At 40.4% G+C, this 24,678-nt stretch overlaps 1 protein-coding gene across 1 annotated transcript; it reads left to right on the forward strand.

The window, feature by feature from the left end:
• The first annotated feature begins 15,519 nt into the window (after positions 1-15,519).
• LOC148032406 (uncharacterized) lies at positions 15,520-23,051 on the forward strand. The gene is made up of 6 exons (XM_087683056.1): positions 15,520-17,069; positions 17,161-17,248; positions 17,747-19,180; positions 19,460-19,681; positions 22,225-22,395; positions 22,591-23,051. The coding sequence occupies exons 1-6, from the start codon at positions 17,029-17,031 to the stop codon at positions 22,666-22,668; spliced, it is 2,034 nt and encodes a 677-aa protein (XP_087539182.1). The 5' UTR covers positions 15,520-17,028; the 3' UTR covers positions 22,669-23,051.
• The last annotated feature ends 1,627 nt before the right edge of the window (positions 23,052-24,678 follow it).

Consider the following 24,678-nt stretch of genomic DNA (forward strand, 5'->3'; position numbering starts at 1 on the left):
GAAACACCAAGGAAAAGGAGATTCTACTACAACAAAATCTATCTTGTAACATCAACAAGCTTTTATTTCATTCTTTTAATGACCATAACAAAGAAAACAACAATTCTTCACGTAGCATCATAGTAGATATCTCCCACGGATTTGATAGAATCAACCATAATCTTCAACATCTTCATAGAATCCTTCAATATAACAATGAACATAAAAGAATACACCATTTTTGAATGAAAATCAATCACATAGCATTCATCTTCAATGTCTTCATAGTTTTCTCTCTCAATCTCTCATATACAATTATAGTGTTTTGATAGAATTGATTCTCTCTCTCTCTCTCTCTCTCTCTCTCTCTCTCTCTCTCTCTCTCTCTCTCTCTCTCTCTCTCTCTCTCTCTCTCTCAATAGTACATCATATCCTCACTACAATACTCTAATAATGACTCTCAATAATCCTTCTTAGGTCGTGGATGCACCTCCCAAGAGGTATGCCTGATGTGAAGAGGCACCAGAGCCACTACAGTGTCTCTTCATAGCTCACTACTGTCACTATCACTCAATCTTCTCTTCAGTCTTCAGCAGCTGCTTCTTCCATTTGTTTTAGATCTTTGAACTTAGATTCATCATTTCCAAAAGTTAGAAAAATTTTTCAAAGTCACATATACTTTCTACAAAACCTACAGAACAGTACAGTACAGGACCAGAGTAGATACAGAGTACATACAGAGTAGAGACAGAGGCTCTACAGAAGGTTTACAGAGGGTTATAGAAGGTCATCAAAGAACATCAAAACCTCATAACTCATACTAAAAACATTCCAAACTATAAAAAACTATTCAATAGGCTTCCAAAAGATTTTAATCTTCATCAATCATCAATCCATGCTTCATACAGAAGAAAATCAGAACAAAACAAAAAGTATACAAAACCAATCAGAACCTCAACAAAACCTATCAGAACATCACAGAGCTTCATATTTCTACTAAAAATCATCATGAGCTTCCAAAATATAATCAATATCATCCAAAACACTCTCAAACACTTCCATTAACAACCATACATCACTCTAAATCCATCAAAAATCAATCATTTCAGACCTCAAAAACAACAAAAATCTGTCAAAATTTTAGTTTTTTTCCACTCTCAACAATGCCACAGTGAAAAGAAAGGCAGAAGCAAAAAAGAAGAGGGCCAGAATGTTAGATCAAGCATGCAAAACAGCTCAAGCACAACCACTTGTAGTTCCATAGTCGCCCATCCCACTAGAAAGGGACTGCTTACCCATGAATACAGAGCTATCAATGTGGGAGCAGTGGGAAAATCGTCACCAACCCTTCGACTTCACCCTTCCGATATCCAGTGGGTTTGAGCAAAGTACTATCCACCAAAGCAGTAACGGAGGTAATCACCATGGGAAAAAGGCTTGATAAATGATGGCTCATTGAAAGAGAGAAAAATCCAATAGTTTGGGGGACAGAGTCCCCAAATTACTAGGAAAACAAGGCTGAGGAGGTGCCCCACACGATAAAAGGCTACAAATCCCAACCTAAGTGGAGGAGAAGAGCCTAGAACGGCAATGTGGACACGTGGATGTCGTTTTGTGGCTCCCTATCCTTTGAACGGAAAGACCTGGCCTATCTATCATATCCTCAAAGGGTCCAGACATCCATGGCTAATACAACTTCCCAAGGATCTACAATGTCAATGCTAGAAAACCAAAGGAGGCACTCACATCCTCAGAACAAGATCTATGGGACTCCATGGCTCATTTCCTAATGGAATTCTCATCTTGCCTAGACCCTGCCTTTGTAACAACATGTAACTATATTAGATTACTTAGGACTCTCCTCAAGCAACCCCCCACACTGGTAAAATACTATATCTTTTTTGACATTAATGCAGGAATAGATGGTTGCACCATGACTCGACTAATGTTGCGGGCTACTTTACTCCCATCCTTTTGCATGGCCCTTCTTGAGGACATGAACAACAGCCAATTTACCAAATGTAGCCATCCATTCTTGTCCACCACACCTCTCCACATTAGAATAGGACAAAATGGATATATGCTAAGCAGGCACTTTCTTAACAAATCATTAAAGCCCCCAACTTCCCCATCCCACACCCACGAACCCAGAAAATGAATCTGTCATCTTGTACTACTTCTCCAAATTCAAGAAACTATTTATAAAAAAAAACACAAGCTGCACATCGATCATTGTCACTGCACCCAGAGGTTCTCAAGTTAGGTGCGCCCAATGGCCCTCGTCGACCGGCTCCTTTTCTAACCCCCTAGCCTCATTTTGATTCCCCACTTCCCGCTTAGGGCACATCAAGGGCAGGACACGCCCAAGGAGGTATGTCGACCCAACAAACCAAGGGGCGGATGCAACAATCCCAATCGAAAAGTGAATGAAAAAGCTCATTTCGAATAGTGCATAAGAAGCTTACTGAAGGGCCACGCGACGGATCCATCCAACACATTCAATTTCAATGCCAGATCTGCCCACCAGCCTCTCTCCACGACCAAGGCTCAATCCAACCTCAAGGGCCTTTCAGGTCCATAAATCCCTCCAAGACAAGGGATCATCTCCAATGCAAGGCCTTTCTGTTCTAAAAATCCCTCCAATAGGTCCATAAATCCCTCCCAAACAAGGGATCATCTCCAACTCAAGGACCTCACAGTTCCATAAATCCCTCCAACACATCTTCCAACTCGACTTGTACACAAACTGGTGCGCAGATCGGACCCAGGTAGCTCACGTAGTGAATTCCCAAAGGTCCCCAAGAACAAAGCACTCTACTTTTTAGCACAAAAACCAATGTAAAAACAAGCACGACATGAGACAAGAGACAAATTGGGTTGAATCTCCCCCATGCCTTGTGTGTGCGCTTCACAAAGCATGTATTTAATATATATTTCCAATCTTTTTGCTCAAAAATAGCCCAATTACAAAAATATGACAAGCTTTTAGCTTTTGAGTTTGCTTTCTACCAAAAATAGGAAAATAAAGCTAATGGACGGTGCCCAAAGAATCTGGCACGCCCAATCTCAATGTCCAAATAAAAATAACATATCCAGGCGCATAAGCGCATACAAAATAATAATAAATAGTCGATGTCTCTATAGACATAATCAAAATATAGGCGTGGCGCCTATCAAAATATAGTCCAAAGATCGGAAACCCGCTAGACTCCAATGCTTTCCTCCGCCACTGCTGCTATCTCTACACATCAACTGAAGCATTCACAATCGTTAGTAAAATAACACAATTAAACCGACAAAAGTGAATACCTAGCAGTCTTCAGCTACATAAATAAATCAACTGGTTAGAAATAAATCCTAACCTTAATTTATTACGAGTGCGCACTCTAAACTCATAAACGTTTATTAATTTAATATGCATTTTGCGGAATCACCCGCTATGGAATCACCCATGTACACACTAAATTAATGAAACGCCCGAAAAGGACAGGCGTCCCCATCAACTTCTCGCACAAAGAATCCTCTTTGCGTATGAGCCCCGGTCATCTAAGTTTACGGAATCCACCGTAAAACCTCACGGAATCCACTGTGGAATATGCCTCCTGGCATCACAAACTCAAAGAGCTACTTGGCTACTACAGCAACAGAGTCTGACTCATCCCCCAACAAGTGCCATGGGACTGGCATTCAGCTAGGGGGATAATGTTAACCCTCAAATGAACAAGCAAACAAAGTGGAAAATCGGGAAAATCTAAAGCAGAAGATAAAGCCAAGGCAAAAGCGAAATGGAGAACAAAGGCACGCCAAGAAAAATTGAGAAACACAAGAAGTGTGAAAAAGTCCTAAATCAAGGAGAGGCGCTCAAGAAAAAGCACAAGTCAATACTTTTGTAAAAGAGCGCAAGGCGCACCGTGATTTATTTTAAGAGCGTCGAGCTCTCACTCATGCAAATTGTAAATGTAGATGGATGGTAGGAAGAAAGTTAAGAAGATAGGAGGACAATGGGAAAAAGGGCCTAGGCCACGACCGGCCATGTAAAAAAGGGGATAAGGGGATGACTGCCCAAAAGGAATTTAGGGCTTTGTATATAAAGTTCAAAAAGTGAATGAGAGCTCATTCTTTGGTGTGTGGCAAAGTGGACTCTTCTTCTTCTTCTTCTTCTTCTTCTTGCTTGCTTGAGCTTGTGCTTGAGAGAGGGAGTGTGAGAGTGTGAGGCTGAAGGACCATGGTGGAGAAGCTCTCCATCTTCTCTTCTCTTCTCTTCTCTTCTCTTCTCGCGGCAATGGAGTGTGGAGCTTGAGGATGGAGCTCACTTGAAGCTTGCACTTGGATCGTGGAGCTATTGAAGTGCTCGATAGAGGAGGCAACTCAATCGGGCATGGAGGTAAGCTCACTACACTTGTAGAGATGGATAGCACATCAACTATGTGAGAGGTAGCCATTAGTACTCGGCTTGGAACGCTTGAACAATAAGCGGTTTGTGGGTCTTGGCAATTGAGCTTGTGCTCGCCTCTACAATTGGGTTCCTAGTGTAAAAATCTATCTAGAAAAACTACATCTCATTAATTTGCAACCGTTTCATTTTCCAGGAAAATTTGCTCTTTTATGCCTCCTGGGCCACTTTTTGAGCCTTAAATCAGGCTCTAAAAATTCCACTCTCAAAAGCATAGAGAAAGGGGTATATGTTTAGATGTGGCCACCTCGTTTAGAGGAGTTAGTTTTCATTTAAGGCTGATCCATCAAGCATTGTCGTTTGCATAGTAGTGATCTAGGTGGGCTCCTCCCTGGGTTAGGCCATTGTGTCGACTGTACCACATGAATTCCGAAGCTTCATCTTGCTGTAAGGCCAAATCAACTAAGCCTTGTTCCAAGGCTAGGGCTTCCAAGGCAAACCTCTACTCTTCTATCATGTTGGCGACTCCATGTGACCTATCTTCTCGTCCCATAGTCATGTTCCAATCCCCAACTAACAGTGTTGGGGTTCTATCTAGATGTTGCCATAGCCAGCTCCATAACTTGGCTCTACTAGTAGCTGACATGTTTGGGGCATAGACTGAGCCAGCCACCATCTCCTCCCTGTCCCACATGAACTTAAGTTGATTGACAAGCCTTGTAGATCCCTCTAGGCTAGTGATGGCTTGTGTAAGGACTTTATAAAATGGTAGTTTTCCCCCTTGCCCTTTACTATAACCTTTATGAAGATTCCATATCCTAGTGGTAGTTCCACCAAATTAGAGCTTGCGTGCAATCACATCAAGGTTGTGCCTTCGTGCTATCTTAAAGTAGAGGGCCTTTCTTTTGTCACCACAAAAGCCCTTGACATTTCATGTGATGACTTTGATATTCTTGGAGCATCTACTCATCTTCCTCCACCATATAATCCTCCTCCTCATCTGCCAAAGAGGCAAATATGTTCTTGTCAACCAAGGGTTTCCTAGTAAGGTGTTTAAGCTTAGGCTTCTTATTCTTCCTCTTCTTTTGATACCCATTGGAAGCATGTGATGGGCCTATTACTTCCCTAAACTAGTTCTCCTTACCACTTGCTCCCTTCCCTGCTCTTGAAGCATTTGGTCCTTCCTTGCTCAGGAGTCATCTAATGACACTTCAGTACTCTTCTAAGGCAAATACTTAGGAATACCTTGAGAGAGTTGAACCATGGGCTAGGGTAACTCATTACCTAATTCTTTTTCTTTGACCTACAAACTTATAGCCATTTTAAGAGCCGCTTAAGATAGAGTCATTGAATTTTTGTTCTCTATGGGGGTGTTGGTAGAGTGCCACATTGGACTTGCACATGAGGCAATCTTCTTTCCTCTTCCCCCTCCAGCCTCTTGGGGGCAAGCTCTTACAAAGTGACTACATTCCTTACAAATGTAGCAAGCATCTGAAAATGACAAGAACTTGACTTCAGTGTAGATTTTGATGCCATTTGCATCAAATAATTCCAAGAAGTTTGGAATTTCTTTATATATGTCCCACAGCACGCATGCCTCTTCTAAGTCTTGATTACGACTAGTAGGCATGGTGGTGCATACAATACTCTCCCTAGTGATTCGACATAGCTTAGATTTCACTATCCAACCACTTTGGGAAAATGTAGCCAGATTGGACACGCAATCCTTGGAGTTTCCTCTGGGTCAAAAGACAAGGACCAAGTCACCACATAGACCACGTTGCCACAAATCCCATTAAGCTTCCAAGGACCAAGTATATATTAGCACCGTTAGCCAACAAAGCAAGATAGAAAGCCCTACCCACTAAGCAAATATGTAACAAAGATGTTTTCACTTGGTAGGTGGATGAGAACCATATGACGAACTCTACCTTAGATAGGAGATGCCCAAAAAGATAGGAATACTCTCCCATCACAACATGCTAGGCATATTTTGCTTTGAGTTTTGGTAGATTGAAGGTTGTAGGTGCATGTAGGACCTTTTCGACATTTCTCCCATCATGTGTTCTTTCTCCTATGTTCGTTGTGCTCCTTTAAGCTTTATTGCAACTCCTTTTTAACTTCCGCCATGTTGATCTCCTACTTACACACTACACCAAAAAAATCTAGATCAGTCACATAGCCATTGATCCTACATATTTCCTGTCCCCTCACCTCACCATCCTCTAAGGAATGTTTGTTCGGCTGCATCCATGCAAAGAGAGGACTACCACATGTTAGGTAGCAACCACATTACATAAATGGTGATAGTTGGTTTTAACTATTTTGACATCCACTCTTTTCTTTTTTGCATCTTTTATGTGAATGGGTGTGTAGTAGAAGAGATATGGCAACACATTCTTAAGAATCTTGGTGCTTTAAGTAATGAGAAAGAGACCATAGAATTTTTTGGATCTTGTGACATGCAAATCATAAGCAAGTCCAATATACTTGCCAAGCAATCCATTCAACTCTTCACACTATAAAAATTTGTGAAGCTCTCACCAAATTTGTTTTTGACAAAGGTAGGGTGGTGGCCCCTTGGTCAAAAATAGCATGTAAGGTGTGATGGTTTTGGGGAGTAGCTTGTAAGCTGGGTAAACTTAGAGAGAGCAATCTAAGAAAAATAATTAGATATATGAATTAGCTAAAATCCCACACAAAAAAGAACATGATATCTTTTTGCATCTAAATCAGCTTACAAATATATAGTAGCATAAAAGTCTTCAAAGCATTAATCTACTCCATATGTTGACTATTAAATACTCCTAACTTCCCTTTAACTAATTGGAATCAATTATAAATATAACATCAATGTGACTTATGCCTAACTTGTACAAATGTTCTAGTCTTGCTTTGATGTACACTTGTAAATTTAGATTTCCATTCTGCAAAGTCACTATTGCTCTAGCAAGTTACCTTTATTTTTAAGAAATATAGGTTGTTAATTGTGTTGCCTTGATTGGTGTGATCTCCACAATAGTGTTTCTCTAATTGGATCATTATTGCCTCAACCTAATGATTTGCATTAAAATATAAAACATTATGCTACCTCATGAACAATGATGTGCACCTTGGCAATTGTTGTCCACCCACAAAAAACCAAGCTCATGTGCATATTAGATAAAACTAGCTCACAAAACGATCGATATAAAATTGGATAAAATGGTTGCCATTGAATATATGCGTATGCTGAGAGGCATTGATTTTTGTAGTTAGATTTTTCCCACTATATCACATCTTATACACAGTGAAGGAGGTAAGCTTTCAAATCAACATGAATATAAAACGTAGAGAAATATGTGTATCCTTTTGGCCCCTTAAGAAAAAACTCATGTTGAACCCTTGAATATAATGACCAACCTTACATACATCCCAAAAAGGCTAATAAATATATCTACTAAAATCTCCATATTCACGTGAGAAATGTGACGATGAAGTATGCCAAAACTTGTGTGATATTCCTCTTCTGTAACTTAAGAGTCCATGTGGCTACTCAAATACGTGTCCAAGTTTGTAGAGTCACACAAAATTGTATATGAGTTGTAGCATCAACATTTTACTCGTTCATTGCAAATTTGTATATGCCTTGTAGCATCAACATTTTACTCGTTCATTGCAAGGCTCTAAGAGGTTGTTTGAGTCACCGATTTTTTGGGAGTACTTGATGCGTTGTATGCACTAAATGCCTTAGCGAGAGAGAGAGAGAGAGAGAGAGAGAGAGAGAGAGAGAGAGAGAGAGAGAGAGAGAGAGAGAGAGAGAGAGAGAGAGAGAGAGAGAGAGAGAGAGAGAGAGATAATAGCATCATGATCTAGAATGGGGTTTGCCTAGACATCAAGTTATACATGGATAAGCTATTTCCCAAGTCTTCCCCTCCTTTACAATGGGTTAGCATACTTGTGCATGGAAGCAGCCTAGGTGGTTTTAAGTGACAAATTCATAATAAATATGAGAAACATTCTCATGTTATCCTCTCCATCAAGGATATATATTCTGTTTGGAGAGATTCTTTATCAGCAACGCATACACATAAAGATTCTCTTCAAAGACATTGTCTATGTATAATATCATGCTAGATTTCTAAATGTGTATATAAAACTATTGTTAGAGAATCCCAACTTCCAAGAAGAAAGATCTTAATTTCTTAGTAAGTTTAATTTTCATTTGAGTCTCACTTGCCCATGTCACCTTTCACAACAAGGATTTTGCCATTCTAGGCTCCATGTCCCATCTCTTTTTATGATAGGCAACATCCAAATTGGGTAGGTCTAGATTCCTTCATAAGAGTCTTGAAAGTTGATAATAGGTTGCACTTTTTCCAAAATTTAATGTTTTTTCTACAAGCTAGGGAGAAAAGTATTAGTTCAAACATCATATATGTGACATTCTCATGGCATAATGTAGCTGCTACACCTCTCTCTCTCTCTCTCTCTCTCTCTCTCTCTCTCTCTCTCTCTCTCTCCATCAAGTCTATTTTGATTTATTTCAAGACTATGTTGCACTTTTTGCTTTAAAAGTTGTGTTACGCATATCTAGAAGCAAGGGAGCAAAGTATCCATTTCAATAAGGTATGTGACATTCTCTTGGCTTACTAGAGTCTCTCTCTCCATCAATCTATGGGTTAATATAATTTTTGCCACAAATCGAGTCTCTAATTTGAATAAAGCAATACGGCTGAGCTTGATAGATGTGAGGTTGCAAGTCTAATCTATGATCCTGAGATATTCCGTATGGGCAAGCACCCTTTTGTACATTCTCTTGAGTTACCATGTAGATTCTCTTTTTTAGGATTGTGTGTAAAACATTTAATATGTTGTGTGGAAATATGTTTTATGTCAATTCATTTCCTTTTTGGTTCAATTATGGATGTTAGGTGTATCTTTCCTTCCTTTTTTCCACATGGGATGCTTGTTTGAACTTTAATCTTGAATTTTATCCAACTTGTCAATATCAAATAGAATCAAAAGGTCAATGCAACCATCTATGAGTCAATATAACTTCGAAATATATTTTCCTTTTTACGAATAGTCTTTTTTCTCAAGAATATTACATCGATTGGACATCATCTTCTTTTATATTTTGATAATGTTTCAATGGATCAAGTAATTATTGTATCCAACACACACTTGATGAAGGGGTTAAACCTCAAATGCTTTCAAATGGCGAGAGTGTTTGATGAACGTTTCAAAGAGGGACAAAAAGAGAATTTGATTAATGTTTTCACTTTGATTGCTTTCTATTTTTATGGGACCATCAATTCCATTGTGTGTTTAATGCATATTTGATATTATGAATAGAAGTTATGTACATCACCTTAAAGGCACTTTTCAAGTCTTGCCTAAACACATAGTCAAAATGGCTAAAGCTTAGTAAGGAGTTGCTCGTAGTTTTGAAAGGACTAAAGTCAAAATGTAGAATCCTTAGCATTTTTCTCATGAATCAAATCTATTATTACTCATTCTCCCTTTGCCTTTTTCTCTCATACTACACACATTGGTTTCAAAGTTCTCTATGTAGTGGACTACATCACAAATCCTCCCTCTCTCCCTCTCGCGTGGAAGGCCACAATTTGTTATATATTTTTGAGTCTAGCATTAAGCATTGAAATGAAGTTGCTTTTGCATGGTAAAGATACATAGCTATTGACTTAAAATTTTGCATCGACCCACACATGATCTACTTATAATGCTAAATTGAGAAAATATTAATTCAAACAAAGCTTTGAGTTTACTTGACTTGTATGGTAGGGTTGTAGATTTCACAACCAACTACAAAATATTCACTAACTAATGTATCCAAGGATGATTTACATAGCATGCAATGGAAAAGAAAAATCACGTATTTAGGACAACTCTTTAGATACTTGGGCTTTGTTGTGGGCATTGAGGTTAAAGAGCGAAAGAGAAGATAATGTTGAGATACTCATGCACTACAAGCTAGCCTTTGTAAGTAAAGATAAAGGTGCTAAAATGCTATATACCTTGAAATGTAGTTTTGCTCCCCTATGTTCTACAAAAATTCAAGCCTTCAAAGAGATTGGGATCCATTTGATGGGTAAAGTCTTATGGGGAAAGAAAAAGGAAAATGGGTACCTTGCCTCAATCTCAATGCAGATCCTTAAGAAATAGAAGAGCTCAAGGGGCCTTTAACTACTAGTTATAAAATAAGAAAGTGGTGCTTTGAGGGAAAAGTTACTTCACATGTATCAGATATAGGATGCTCCTTGGGCTCAAATATTGGACCTAACTTATTATAGTAATAAATAGTTGTGTAGATCGTGGAATCTTGTGGGAATAGATCGAGTGGCAACTTGAACCATTAGAAAGCTTAAACAACAAGACTTGCTTTTGAGTCTTTTAGAGGAAGAGATAACACCAAATCGGATAAGAGCATCATGAAGTTTAATAGTGAGAGGAATTTATTTTGGTGCTCGACATTTTACCCAAGTAGTACCCCAAAGAGGCAGCACCTCGCCAAACAAGCAATAAGAAATGTAGATCAATGGATAAAATGGATAGGAGCATTAGATTGTTTGAAGAAGCTAGGAATAGTTGAGGGATGTCCAATTCTTGAAGACAATGCTAGGAAGTGGTTCCTAGCTTGCGCAAACTTTTGGATTACCAAAAATTTGTTGTGCAATTCTACATCACTGTTGCCTCTTGAATTACTTTTTTTTGGGGGGAAGGGGGGGAGGCTTTTCAAGCCCTTATTATGAAAGTAATACAAATTTTGAGGGATAAAAGAGAATTAGAAGCAAAGAGGGTATACTTTAGAGAACAAATTGAGAATGTGTCTAGACAAAACCTGGTCTCTAATGCTACATCAAAAGACATAATTTTTCTATAAAGAGTTATCATGGGGGCTCTAATATCAATAGAGAAACTTCAAAAAAGAGGCCTCACATATGGAAAGTGCAATTCTAGTAAGAATCCTTCAAACATTTATTTTGGAATGGGTGTATTACTGCAAAAGTTTGGCAATACATTCTTTCTCATATTGTAATTCAAGAAAATGAGTAGGAAAAATAAATTTTACATTTTTGATAACATGATTGTAAATAGAAACTACAAGGAATTGGCCCATCAATTTATTAATGCAAAAGTTTGGCAATAAATTCTCACTCATATTGTAATTCAAGAAAATGAGTAGAAAAATAAAATTTACATCCTTGATAACATGATTGTAAATACAAACTACAAGGAATTGTCCCATCAAACTATAATAAATTTTACCTTGTAGGCAATCTAGAAGGCTTGCTTCAAGCTTGTATTTGGAAAGACAAGTCACATGGACAAGCATAGCATTTAAAGTGAAATGGTTGTGGAGCATTACTTATGAACTAGGGGAAATCAAGGAAAAAAAATTGATTTGGGTCCTTAAAAAGATAGCCTAGTTCAAATCTTCCAACATTTTGTATCTAAAGAGTTTCATTAATATACTAAATATCTTTCTTTGTCTAGAACATTTAGTGTTCTTGTATGAAAATATGTGCATTTCCATTCATTTGTGACAATTCATTTTCTTTTTGGTTCAATTATAGATGTTACCTACATCTTTCCATGCTTTTATTCCACATGGAATACTTGTTTTAACTTTAATCTTGATCTTTATCCAATTTGTCAACATCAAATAGGATCAAAAGGTTTATGCAACCTTCTATGACACAATGTAACATTGCAATATATTTCCTCCTTATAGATTGCATTTTTCTAATTAATATTAAATAAATTGGACTACAATCTCTTGTTTATTTTGCTAAACTTTCAATGGATCAAGTAATTATAATATCCAACACTTACTATGGGGAATAACCTCAATAAATTTCACATGGTGAGCATGCGAGATGAATGCTTCCAAGCAAGAAGGAAAGAGAATCTTTTAAATTATACTAGGCGCTCCGCACCTAGACTCACCCTAGCGCTTCGCGTCGGGGCTGGCGCAAGTCGAGGCGGTGCACAGGTCAAGGATGGGCAGGTGCTGTCGAGACTCGGCACCCTTTTCGCGGGGAGGGCGGGTGTCGGATGCATGGCACCCACCCCCGCCATTCTTCGTGGGGAGGCTGGGGGCTGCCACATGGCACCCGCCCCCAACCTCCCCTTAACTAATAGTAAAGATTGTCTATTCCAACTAAGGGCATATATATTAGCTCGTGAGTGTGGGTTCAATTTTATGATACTAGAAGTTAGGTTCAATACATGATTTTATTTGCCGATTTCATTAATTGTCAAAATTCCTAACTTGGCCCTTGAATACATTTAGTTGCCCATGACCAAAAACATATTAACAAGTTCTAGGCCTTGAGTTGTTCACACTTGGATTGATACCAAGAGTACTAGCAAAGCTTACTCTACATTGTACTATGGAGAAATCAAACCTCAACACTTGATTACACATTCCTTAAGTTCATAGCAAGATCCTTGGAAAGGCTTAGCTAAAGACATGGGACCATTAAGGCCTTAGTTGTTGCAAATGAGACCTTTGAGAGGATTTGAGCTTGAAATGGTGATTAGATAATAATGCTAGTATCCATGGCTTTTATTTATGATCACAATAATTGCTAAGCAAGAGAGAAGCCCACAGTTTGCAAAGTCATGTTTTCTTAGGGATCGATAACTCTAGTTGTTGATGATCAATAACTTTGGTTGCTAATGAACATCATTCAAACTTATTCTAACTCTAATTTGTGTGTTTTAACTAGGTGATTAGAGTACGTTGATGATTATATAATGATAGATTCACTCCAAGGTCCCCCACTATGTTGAGAGTAAGGCAATAATAAATTTTGGAAGGGCATTGCTAGCGACAATGGTTGATGGTTGAGTGCTGAAAATGCTAAACATAAGGGTTGTATCTACCATTATGGTACATGGGAAGCCATGGGGCTTTGGCTAGTAATTCCCATGGGCCTATCTAAAATAGGAAAGTGAATCACCATATACTCCAATGTCTTAGGGTGTTGGAAGACCTGATTCTAGATACATGTAAATTAGACTCCCAAATGAGTTAGACTTTGGAGATGAGTTAGGGCACATAATTCCCAACTCTATTAAGGTCATGAAACTAAATGATTGAATAGCATGCATGCAAAAGCAATTGATGACATGATTTTTATATGTTTCACACTGTGGTAGCATTGTCATGTTTAGATAACTAAAATTGATGGTTGCATTAGGTGGAAAGTGGGCAGGTGCTTCTCTAAAAGATGCACCCATAGCTTTTCCCAATTTTAAAAGAAATAAGTAATTAGCTAAGGTCACTTTAGATCTCATACCAACTTAAATTAGGGAAAAGTGGTGGTAGAGTATTGGTCGGAAGCTTCTGAAAGTAATTGCCACTCTCCACAAAGCAAGTGCAAGTTGGTTACTTTGAACAAGCATGTGTTGGCCCTAGTGGCACAATGCTCTTAGAACTAGTTAACATATTGATCTAAATTGAACATTAAGTTCGATCTAGACCAACACTACTACAAGCGTTGGGGCTTGGAAGCCTTTTTGTTGCATGATAGATCACTTTGTCTCATGACCATACCCTTGACAATCATTGGTTACCTATTAATGGACCTTCTTTCCTAAGTCTATATGGGACTAGGTCCATTATGGTTACCTTTAATGTCAACTTGAAGCTAGCAAGCATTCTTCCCATGCAAGTTATGAAGTATATAAGCGTAGGGTGCCGTTTTGGGGAGTTTGAGCACATACACCTACATTATGAGACTTTTGGAAAACAATACTACCTAAATGACAAGTCTCTTGAACACACATAAAAATATCTCATTTTCATTGTTCTCATATAGTTGATTGGCCCTTGGAGGCCCTAGGAAAATAACCAAAATTTTTATCATTTTCAAATAGTTGAGAGGTTCTCAAAGGCCCTTGGAAATAGCCATTTGGTGAATACTCATCCTTAGTTTTTCCTTCGACATACTCCTAACATGAGTAGGCCTTGAGAGGGGTTAAAAACTTCATATCACTGTAAAGCTCTATTATTCATACTCTTACTCTTTAATTATGCAAGAGAGTGACATATTCTTAGCAAGTTTCAATGGATAAGGATAATATATATGGCAAGCTTCACCACAAAGGTCCAAGTCACACTTATCCAAATAAATGAGTGTGCTACTTGGGTGCGAGCTCTTTGCATTGGATAAATAGCTGTCACTAACCAACATAGATGATGTGGAAACCATGGTGTTGAAGTGCTAATGTAGGGAATAACAATTGATTGAGACAAGTAGAAACCTCATTTATGGATTCGACTATGAAAAAAGCTTATTTGACACTTTTTTGTGTGATGAACTTGCAAGATAGTTTAGAATAAGGTAATCATAATATGTGACATCATGTCAAAGATAATAATTTTAGCCATTATGTGCACTTGAGAGTCAATTGGGGTACTATCATATTAGCTAGTAGTATATCACAAAATAGGAAGAAATGAAGTGTTATATAGAAGTTGTATCAATAGCTTCACATTAGGAGGAATTTTGACGTGGTAAGGGCTTGTGAAAAAATTATTGAAAAGGAGGAATATTAAGCAAAAGGTTGTACATAGTAGGTAAATGTGGTCTTATGGCAATGTCAATGTCTATATGAAAAAAGTGGTGTTAGGAGAGTGGGTTTTGGAAGAGAAGTAGAGCTTTTTGTACCTTGAGAAGATTGCAGCTTGGAGGAAGAGGACATGTTTGACTATCTCTAGTGCCGGATTGGTGTGTCCACATTCATTCCACATTCATGAAGGCTTCATAGTCATCACCAAGCATGATCATCTCTCTCTCTCTCTCTCTCTCTCTAATACTCGAGTTATCCCCTTCCCTCTTGGGTAATCATGATGCATGCATACATATCAAATATAACCAATTTTCACAGTTATACTCATTCGACACCCCAAAACCCCCGGGCCCCCAACACCACCCACGTTTGTGAAAAAGATACCCTAAGACCCCCACAACCACCCAAAACGTGCATGAAATCAGCTCCGAGGACACCGTAAAGGCGGTTTGGGAGTGGTGGTGTCCATCTCCAAGTTGCCCAACTCGTTTCTGCAATCCGGAATTCATGAAATGCTCCCTCCTCTTCGAGGGAACGAGATGATCATTGATGGGGATGCATTGAAGCGCAGGCTCAAACCGTGTCGAGCCGGCGAATTTCAGTTATGGAAAACTACTCGTGTCCATCTACTACACGTAAATTGACGTAACGACAGCTCTCTCCCTCTCCCTCTCCCTCTCTCTCTCTCTCTGGGGGTTAATTCGAGAGGGAGAATACTTACCTTACCTTACCTCTCCATAGCTGTCCCTTTTATACTATAAGGAGCAAAAGTAGTTGCTCGAGCTCTGCCCCTGCAAGTTCTCAGAGAAGAAGCTCAGCTTTTGTGGAGGCGGGTGGTGAAGACAGAAGAGATAAGGGGGAAAAAGGGACAGAATAGAAAGAGGTAGAAACTTAAGAGAGTGAATGTGCGTGTCTCATCAAAGGAAAACAACAAGTTGTTCGAACTGAATTCTTCTGCTTGGCAAGAGACGGCTATATCATGAACTTCATGATATATTGTTACCCCCCTCCCCCCCTTCTCTCTCTCTCACACACACACACACACACACACAGGTGCCTGCTGTTTGCACCTCGGAACAGAGGATTGCCCACCAGCTGGCTCTCTTTCTTAGTCACACTGGGTGTGAGCTACCGGAGGTTGTGCGTAGCTAGCCAGCTGATGGGCACATGAACAAGTGTCCATCTCATCATGGGCGCGATTTTGCTTTCACAATCTAAAACAGGGCAAGCCTTAAGAGACACGAACACGGGCTAGTAAACCACAGAGGCGAAATTGGGCAATTGGGTCGCGATCTGCTGAATAAAATTTGCTCGAGGGAGGAGGGAATAGAATATTTGCTCGGAAACTGCTTTTCTTTATCTTTGACAGCCGCGCGGCTATGGCAAAGAGAGAGCTCAGAAAAGGGGGGAGGAGCAGGAGAGCAGGGGAACGCTGCTGCCGCCGAGTTGTAGGCGATGAATGCGATTGCATATTTTATTAATACCCGGAATTTGAGACGTAACGTACGCCTTGGGAGGGGCGAGGTAGGCTGAGGAGAGTGGGATGTGTGGGAATGTGGCAGGTGCAGGATTACCAAACAAATGAAACGCCCCAACAGCAACAGACAAGAAGAGAGGTATCACAGGCTACCGCAAAGAGACGGAGAGTAGCCTTAGCCCCCTGTTTTCGGGTTTTGTTGTTTTAGCCTGAAAAACTGTCTAAAAATTCCACCTTGTTAGCGTTTGCGAGAATTCTGGCAAATATGCTCACACCTGGGAATTCGCCCACCCCCTCTGCTGTACTCTCTCTCTGCTCCTTGTTCTAACAAAAAGGCCTTCCGGTTACCCCACCGCCCCCCCCCTCTCTCTCTCTCTCTCTCTAACTCACACACACACTCTCCCTCCCCCCTCTCTCTCTCCTGGTACCACCCTCCTCAAATTGCCTTCCATGTTTTCTTCTTCCTCCTCATTGCGCATGGGTGCTCTTCCGCTTAATTTACAACAGCAAAGAGCTTTTTTTGCAAGCACAACTTGACCTGTGACCTCCTTTCCTGTAGCACACTGCTCCTTCCTTTATAACCTCAGAGGCCATGCAGCTCAGGGCTGGTCCAGTCTGCCCTTCGGATATCAGGTTTTCCTCTCTCAACTTTGTTTTTTTGTTTGTACGATACTTCGTCAGCCCTGGCAATCCCCTGACTTGGGTTGCGACGGAATTATTTCAGGCACGCGGAGCTAGGAGATGCCGGCCCGGAGGGCACTTCATCATGGAGGCACCCCTCAAGCAGGGCCTACCCAGAGGCACTCTCAGTGGTAAGATAGTTTGTGTGATTCTTCATCTTGCGAAAGAGTACATTATCTCGGTGAACTGTTGCTCTGCGAGCTTGTTTATTCCCATACGGACCTCAGGAGGTTACTTTAGGAAGCAGTGCTACTAGTTCGTGCCGCGACCGGTAATGTAATTTCTGCTGCCTGTTTAAAACAAAACAGAACGTACGGTTGCATGGAATACTGACATGAAGTTTACCCCATCCGCAAGTTAGGAGCTTCTTAGAGAATGCACTGCTACTAGTTAGCTTTCTGTTTCTAGTTTGATATGTGCAGGATAGAATTTGCACTACTTTTTAGAGCACGGGTCCTGGTCGGTTGCAACATGTATAGCACCACCAATAATGTATTTTCTGTCACCTGTTTAAGAAAACACAGATTACACCATTGCATGGAAACACGAAGTAACACCACAGGGAATCAAAAGTCACGGCTTGATGGAGTAAAGCTTTTAGATGAACGTCATTATGGTGTATGTTGCAGGTGAATGTTGCCCCTGGCTTGCACAGAAATTTTCCGGAAGACAGCTGGTATGTGCCCCCAAATGCTGTAGATGTTTATGGATCAGATCTGAAGGAGGTGCTGTTCGGACCTGTATCAGCTACAAGAACAACTCTCTCCAGCTTGGTAACACCATCACTAAAGCCTGAGCAGACACACATTGAGTCCTTATTTTCAAGTGCTCCAGATGCACTGCGAGTTGAAGCCAATTTGAAGTTGCCAGACCACAGCACATGTTTGAGAGATGCAAGTACACTGGATAATCATCACAATCTTCATGATGGGGTGGCCTTTCCACACAATTTGAAGAGTTTCGAGAATAAAGGAGCAAGCTACTATGTTGAAAGTAGGAACAATTTTATGGACCAAGTGATTGATGACATGAACATTCGCAACCAGTTTTTGGGCAATCCAGGGTTTATAGGACTTGCAAACTTAGGGGACAGAGTTGATGAAGAAGGTGATTTTACTGGGCATTTGGGTTTGGATATACCTGCTAACAGTCTAACCTCATTGAAGTATTTAGCAGAGTCGGCTGGTGGTCTACTTGATGGTTTGAAAGGCTCTTTTCTAGATTCTTATACCCCCCATCACAGGCAACTTCTTGAGGACAATAATTTGTTATATAAATCACAAGTACAGCCGACAACAAATATTCCAAATGCTCTTTTGTGTAGTCAAGGTGCCCCTCTTCTATCTCCTCACACTTGCAACATATCTCAACAGAGCTGGAGATCAAAAGCACTGGGGTGCATGCAGGAGGAAGTGATTGCCCATGATCGTGCTGGTGTATCTACAGGTGCTGCTGCTGATGTTGAAACCTCAATAAATAAGACATTGGCAGGCCTCCCTGCTGCTCTTGCAGGTCACCAGTCCTCGATGTTTGAACTTAATGTTCCTCCAGCTGTGGTTGGCACTGTCTCAGTAATTGGCCTACACCGGAATTTGGTCTCCCAAGCTGAAACGTCTGATTTATCTGCCATAACAGATTCTGAAGGAGCTCAGTTGGCTGCCTTGCCTGGTGTGCCTAACGGTGTATATGCAGATTTATCTGCTCTAGCAGATTTCAATGGGAAAACAGCGGAAGAGATGCACATGAAAGAGATAAAGACTGACCAAGCATGCCCAAAAGTGGAAGCCTTTAGTCAAACGTCTGTACCAAACTCTGAGCTTGAGATTGACAAAGAAGAAGACAACAACTTTGATGAACAGGGAGATGGTACTTTGGTTTACGATGTGGAGGAAACACTTGGAATGGATGAGCCAGCACATGTGCAGGCAACTGCTGCCTCTCCTGGAGCAACAAAGGGAAAGAAGGGGCTACCTGCAAAGAACCTTCACGCTGAGCGTAGGCGGCGGAAAAAGCTGAATGAACGTCTCTATCTGCTACGTTCAGTAGTTCCAAAGATCTCAAAGGTAATGTTTTTTCAGTTTGGGCCTTGAAGAGCACGCAAAATGATGTTATACAGATTATGCAGTATGACTGTACATGTGATCCTGTGCCTCACACACCAGCACTTCATCTTTCATCTTGTTCAGCTAGTCGGTTTTGTTGAAATTGCTACCTGCATAATTCAGATTGGTTGATTTTTTGATGTTGTACATCTGAAAAGTGCATTTTAAGATATCTTTTTCATCTTAGAGCCGATAATGTCATTTGGATTAGAAAACTAAAGATAGTTTTGGTCCCTACAGATGGATCGAGCATCGATACTTGGTGATGCTATTGATTACCTGAAGGATCTTCTGCAGCAAATCAATGACCTACAAATGGAATTAAAGTCCCCACCAAGTACAGATACAAGTTTGTTCCCTTGTGTACCTGGCATAGTGATGGGTGCATCACCTAGCCCTGGTGCTTGTTTCAAAGAAGAATATTCTTCATTAATGGAGAGCCCAGAGGAACCACCTTTCAAGGTAAAGGTGGATTTATTTATATACATCTGAATTAGGTGAAATGCTTATCATCTGTTGGAGATCGATACGTGAAGAAATCCTTGCTGATTTTTAATTTTGAAGCTCTTGGAGGTGTTTTCTGTGTGAATTAACTGGACATTTTTTCTACCTGACTTGTTTGGTGCTAGAAAATTGTGACTACATGTGTTAGGTGTTTTCTGTATGAATTGAGTGGACACCTTGTGTATCTGACTTGTTTGCATGTGCTGATGACTCTTCCTTCTCTCCTTGGAATACTCAGAATGACGTTGTGATCATTTTGGAGGCATTAAAGTTATGTGGTAGGACTAGATTAAAGGTGAATGCTGCAAGATTGAAATTGCTTCCCCTCATCAATAAGGTTGACACTCTGTTCTTTCTCCTGTAGAGATTTTATAACTAGGTCAGATAGTTATATGCCTTGGCTGCATGAGCTGAGTCATAAGATTAATGGATGCTTTCAACATGGCCATTATATCCTAGACTCTGGGTAGTGCATTCAATCATAATGGCTTATGTTCAATTCATTTGCCACTTGTACTTTTCTCATTTGTTATACGTGCCTTTGTGTCCAACGCTTTGGAAAGTTATTTGCCACAGTGCGGCTGAGAGAGACAATTTTGGGTCCTCAGAAAGAGCTCACCTCAAAATATATGGGGCTAAAGTATTGTCAATAGTCACTAGCACATGGCTTCTGAGAAGGCCGCTATGGTGTGGCATACATGGTTTATATAGGGCTAGGATCAAAATAGTAAAATAAAATATAAAAAGTTGGTCCAAAAAGCTTTTACACCAATGCAACTTGAACTAATATGGGTGTGGAGTTTACGTCTGAGATTTAGTCAGCAGCTCCATGATGATGTCCCATTGTCTGCTGACCGTGTTGGTTAACACAGGCTGCATTAGGTGGACTGTGGATGCATGGTTGTAGACAAATAGTGGGCTGTTGAATTTGTTCATGGCCAACTAACAAAACACCAATAGTCAGAACTTGACATTCGACTAAGCCTGGGCTGCACTAAAATGTCCTTCTGATTTATGGGCTAAGGGGTTTTACCTCTGAGATTTAGTAAGTAGCTCCATGATGTTTTTTCATTGTCTGCTGATCCTGTGTTAGTTAACACAGGCTGCATCAGGTGGACTGTGGATGCATGGCTCTCAAATATGGGCTATGTAAGGGCTTTTACCTCAGAGATTTAGTCAGTAGCTCCATGATGTTCTCTCATTGTCTCCTGGCCCTGTGTTGGTTAACACAGGCTGCATCAGATGGACTGTGGATGCATGGCTCTCAAATATGGGCTATGTAAGGGGTTTTACCTCTGAGATTTAGTCAGTAGCTCCATGATGTTCTCTCATTGTCTCCTGACCCTGTGTTGGTTAACACAGGCTGCATCAGGTGGACTGTGGATGCATGGTTCTCAAATATGGGTTATGTAAGGGGTTTTACCTCTGAGATTTAGTCAGTAGCTCCATGATGTTCTCTCATTGTCTGTTGACTCTGTTGGTTAACACAGGCTGCATCAGGTGGACTGTGGAATCTGGATGCATGATTGTAGACAAATAGTGGGCTGGTGAATTTGTTTGTGGCTGACCAGACAGAACACTAATAGTCAGAACATGACATTCGACTAAGCATGGGCTGCACTAAAATGTCCTCCTTGAATATATGAATATTAATGCCCAGTGAATGCTCTGGCCACTGTTTGGATTTGTGATGGCTGAATTGTGCTCCTGTGGCCAATAATCACCCAGCCAGTCTGCCTGCCTCTTCAGCTTCACGTGTACATTGGACAAGGAAAATGATAGGATCTTTCCGGCCCCAAGGACACAACAAACTCATCCTGTTCTGTTATTGGCATATCAATCATCTATCAATGCATGAAGTAACCTTATTAGAATTGCACAATCTGTCCTGTGTCTACTGAGGAGTTGTCCTCCTTAATGTGTATGGACCTTGGAGTTTTTGAAGCTTTTCCTTTGGCTCAAGTTGCTTTGTTTACCATTAATTAGAAGAGTGCTGAGCTTATTTTGTAAAGGAGGCACGCTCTCTTATCCCAGGGCTCTATTTCCCAAGCAAGTGTTTCAGACAACATTAAAGATTGTTAGATGGGGAAACCCAAGCTGCGAACTTAAGGATTTCAATGCCTGAAGAGCAAGGGCCTTAAAAAAGGCCTAGCATCATGCAAAGCATGTTGTGCTTAGAGTTGTTACGTGAAGATTTTTGTGACAAGAGAAATGTGAACAGCCAAGGCAACAACATAAGCTGAGATGTATTCTTCAGGATTTGCTAATAAAAATTGCTTTTCCGTTGGACTGAACAGGTAAGTGAAACACTGTATATTGAGACGTTTAGTGAGACATGTTTTGCATTTCATGAATGGTGAAACATATTTCATGGTTGCCATGGTATGAACCCTTTGTATAGATGGCAGTTATGATGCTTGTTAACCTAGTTGTCTAGTCTAGAAATTGTGTGCAGTACAGTTTGATCTGAAAATTATGTGGTTTCCTTTGCTTTGTTTCAGGTAGAGGTTGACACAAGAGAAGGTCAGGCTTTAAATATACACATGGTTTGTTCAAAGCAGCCAGGATTGCTTCTTGCTACTGTTAAAAAGCTTGATGAGCTTGGTTTGGACATTCAGCAAGCAGTTGTCAGCTGTTTTAATGGGTTTGCGTTGGACATTTTTCGGGCTGAGGTATGGCCAGAGTCCTCACATGCTTGTGTTTGTTGGGTTTCAAGTCACGTGGAGGTTATCTTGATGTGTAATGTCCAAATGCATTAGCCGATGCCCTGCATTTGTACTGCATTCAACAATCATTCTTGTACACTTTTGAGTTCTTGGTCCATGTTATTATGGCACTAACCTTATGTTCTTTTTTGGTGCTGCCAGCAACCTTCAGAGAAACTTGTGAGGCCTGAGGAGATCAAGACAGCTCTTCTGCAAACTTTAGGGTGTGCAACAGTATGATAGTCTTAGCAATCAGCTGGCTATGGCAAGCGCACTAGCATATATGGTTCTCTTTGTACCAGCAATCCGATCGTCTGTGTGTGAATCATTCTCATGGTACACAATAGTCTATTGCAAGAACTGTGCTGCTGTTGGGGCTGCATCATGTCCTGTATGAGTTGAAGTTGGATACCTCTAGTTAGTCCATTTTTGGTTTTACAGTGTGAGATCTTTCTCACTCATGGTCTGAAGCCTCTGCTAAACCACATTCTTGTGCATGCATATACAAAAAGGTTGTGCTGTTTCCTGACAATGGCTCTCCTTCAAATTTTGAGCGTCAAACACATTGTTTCCTGTTTCTGGAATTGAACATGTGCACATACTCATCTATTTCTTGGTCTGTTTGGCATTGTTTCTTTTAAAAGAGAAAAATGCATGTTCAATCTAGTCTCGACAATTATGGTTACTCTAGATCATATTAAGAAGCTGAAAAATTTATCAAGTCTTGCATTGCAAGAGATATGATAAAGAGGGAAAGAGGTGGATGGGGGTGCGAGATTTTGTGAATGCTGAGATGTAAAGTGAGTAGTGAGATCAAAAGAAAGTCCTGTGAATGTTGAGGTGTAAAATTGAGGGGTCAGATTGGTAGGAAAATATTTGTTTTGAACTGCTGGCATGTTGAAGAGCCTATGATGGAGCAGTGTATATGTTGTTGGTGTTGTTTAAGCTCATAGATGGCACTCCGAAACGCATGTAGGGCTCTTGTCTGATGGTCAACCATAAGGCTTGAATTGCTTTTTGAGGGCTAGAGTGGCCAATGAGGTGGGTGGTGGGGGTGGCTGATGCTGAAGTCTCCTAGCCTCTTAGAAAATGAGATGGGTTGTAGGGGAGCATGAAGCAGTGTTGATGGCAACAAGGCTCAGTTAATTGTGGCAAGTTTGTTCAGGTTGAGGAGACATGGTGGGTGCAGCAGAGATAAGGAGCACATGAGAGTTAAAAGGGCCATCTATGTAGGGTTTTTCAAGTTTTGACTGCACATGGGTTTACTAGTAATCAAGTTTTGACTGCACATGGGTTTACTAGTAAAAAAGGACCCCCGGGGCGAGCATGGCACTGAATGCTTTGAAAACAAGATTTTTATGTTGTAAGGTGCATCTTGGCAAAATCAAAATTTTCTCAAGAGGGTGTTGTGCTGGAGAGATAGTGGTTCATGAATAGCCATTGAGCATTTGATTAGAGCAGCACTATGCAGTGCCAAGCTTCCATCTTCTCTTCCTCTGTGATGGGCTCCGATTCCTGAGGCTATTTTTGTGCATTGGGAGAGCCTTTACCCTTCCAGGTGGTGGCATGGGAACACTCTGTACTCCTTGTATTCCATGTGGTGGCATGTGAGTCTTCTTGGGTAAGAGCTTGGAAGCGTTGTTTGTAACTTGCTTAGTGCGCGGCATGGATGAAGACAATGGAGAAGAGAAGTGAAAGATTAAAGCCAAAATGAGGACTTAGGACAGGTTAATTTAACCCTTTCAAACCCTAAACCGGTTTAAGCTATTGTCACACGTGTATGTAGAGAGAAAATTGCATGACCAAGATGTTGGCCTTGGAATGTGACAAACTTCACACATGTCCATAAGGGCACAGGGAGCAAGGAGCATGCATATATATATATATATATATATTTGTCATAAAAGAGCCAGGACAGCCCCTGGCCAATGTCTAGCATCTTGGGCCAGTTGCATGCCTAACATTTATTTGGATTTACAGGAAATATGCATGCTCTCCACATGCTTATGAACATGTGTCAAAGTTTTGTCGCATTTAGATGTTGAGTCATGAAATGAATGCTTGTTGAGAGGTGTATGAGAGTAAAAGGTCGAAGGATCACTATTTACATTATTGAAAGCCAACCAAGATGACAAAGGTATTTTCACGTTAAGCTGAAAAATTATATTTAAGGCCAGCACTTGAAGCGCTGCCAAGCGATAACTACAACAACATAATTTGCATGGTCTCCATACCCATACGGACATGTCT

The sequence above is a fragment of the Lygodium microphyllum genome, chromosome 8 (genome assembly GCF_053477565.2).
Source record: "Lygodium microphyllum isolate KBCC chromosome 8, Lygodium_microphyllum_v1.1.10, whole genome shotgun sequence".
NCBI lineage: Eukaryota > Viridiplantae > Streptophyta > Polypodiopsida > Schizaeales > Lygodiaceae > Lygodium > Lygodium microphyllum.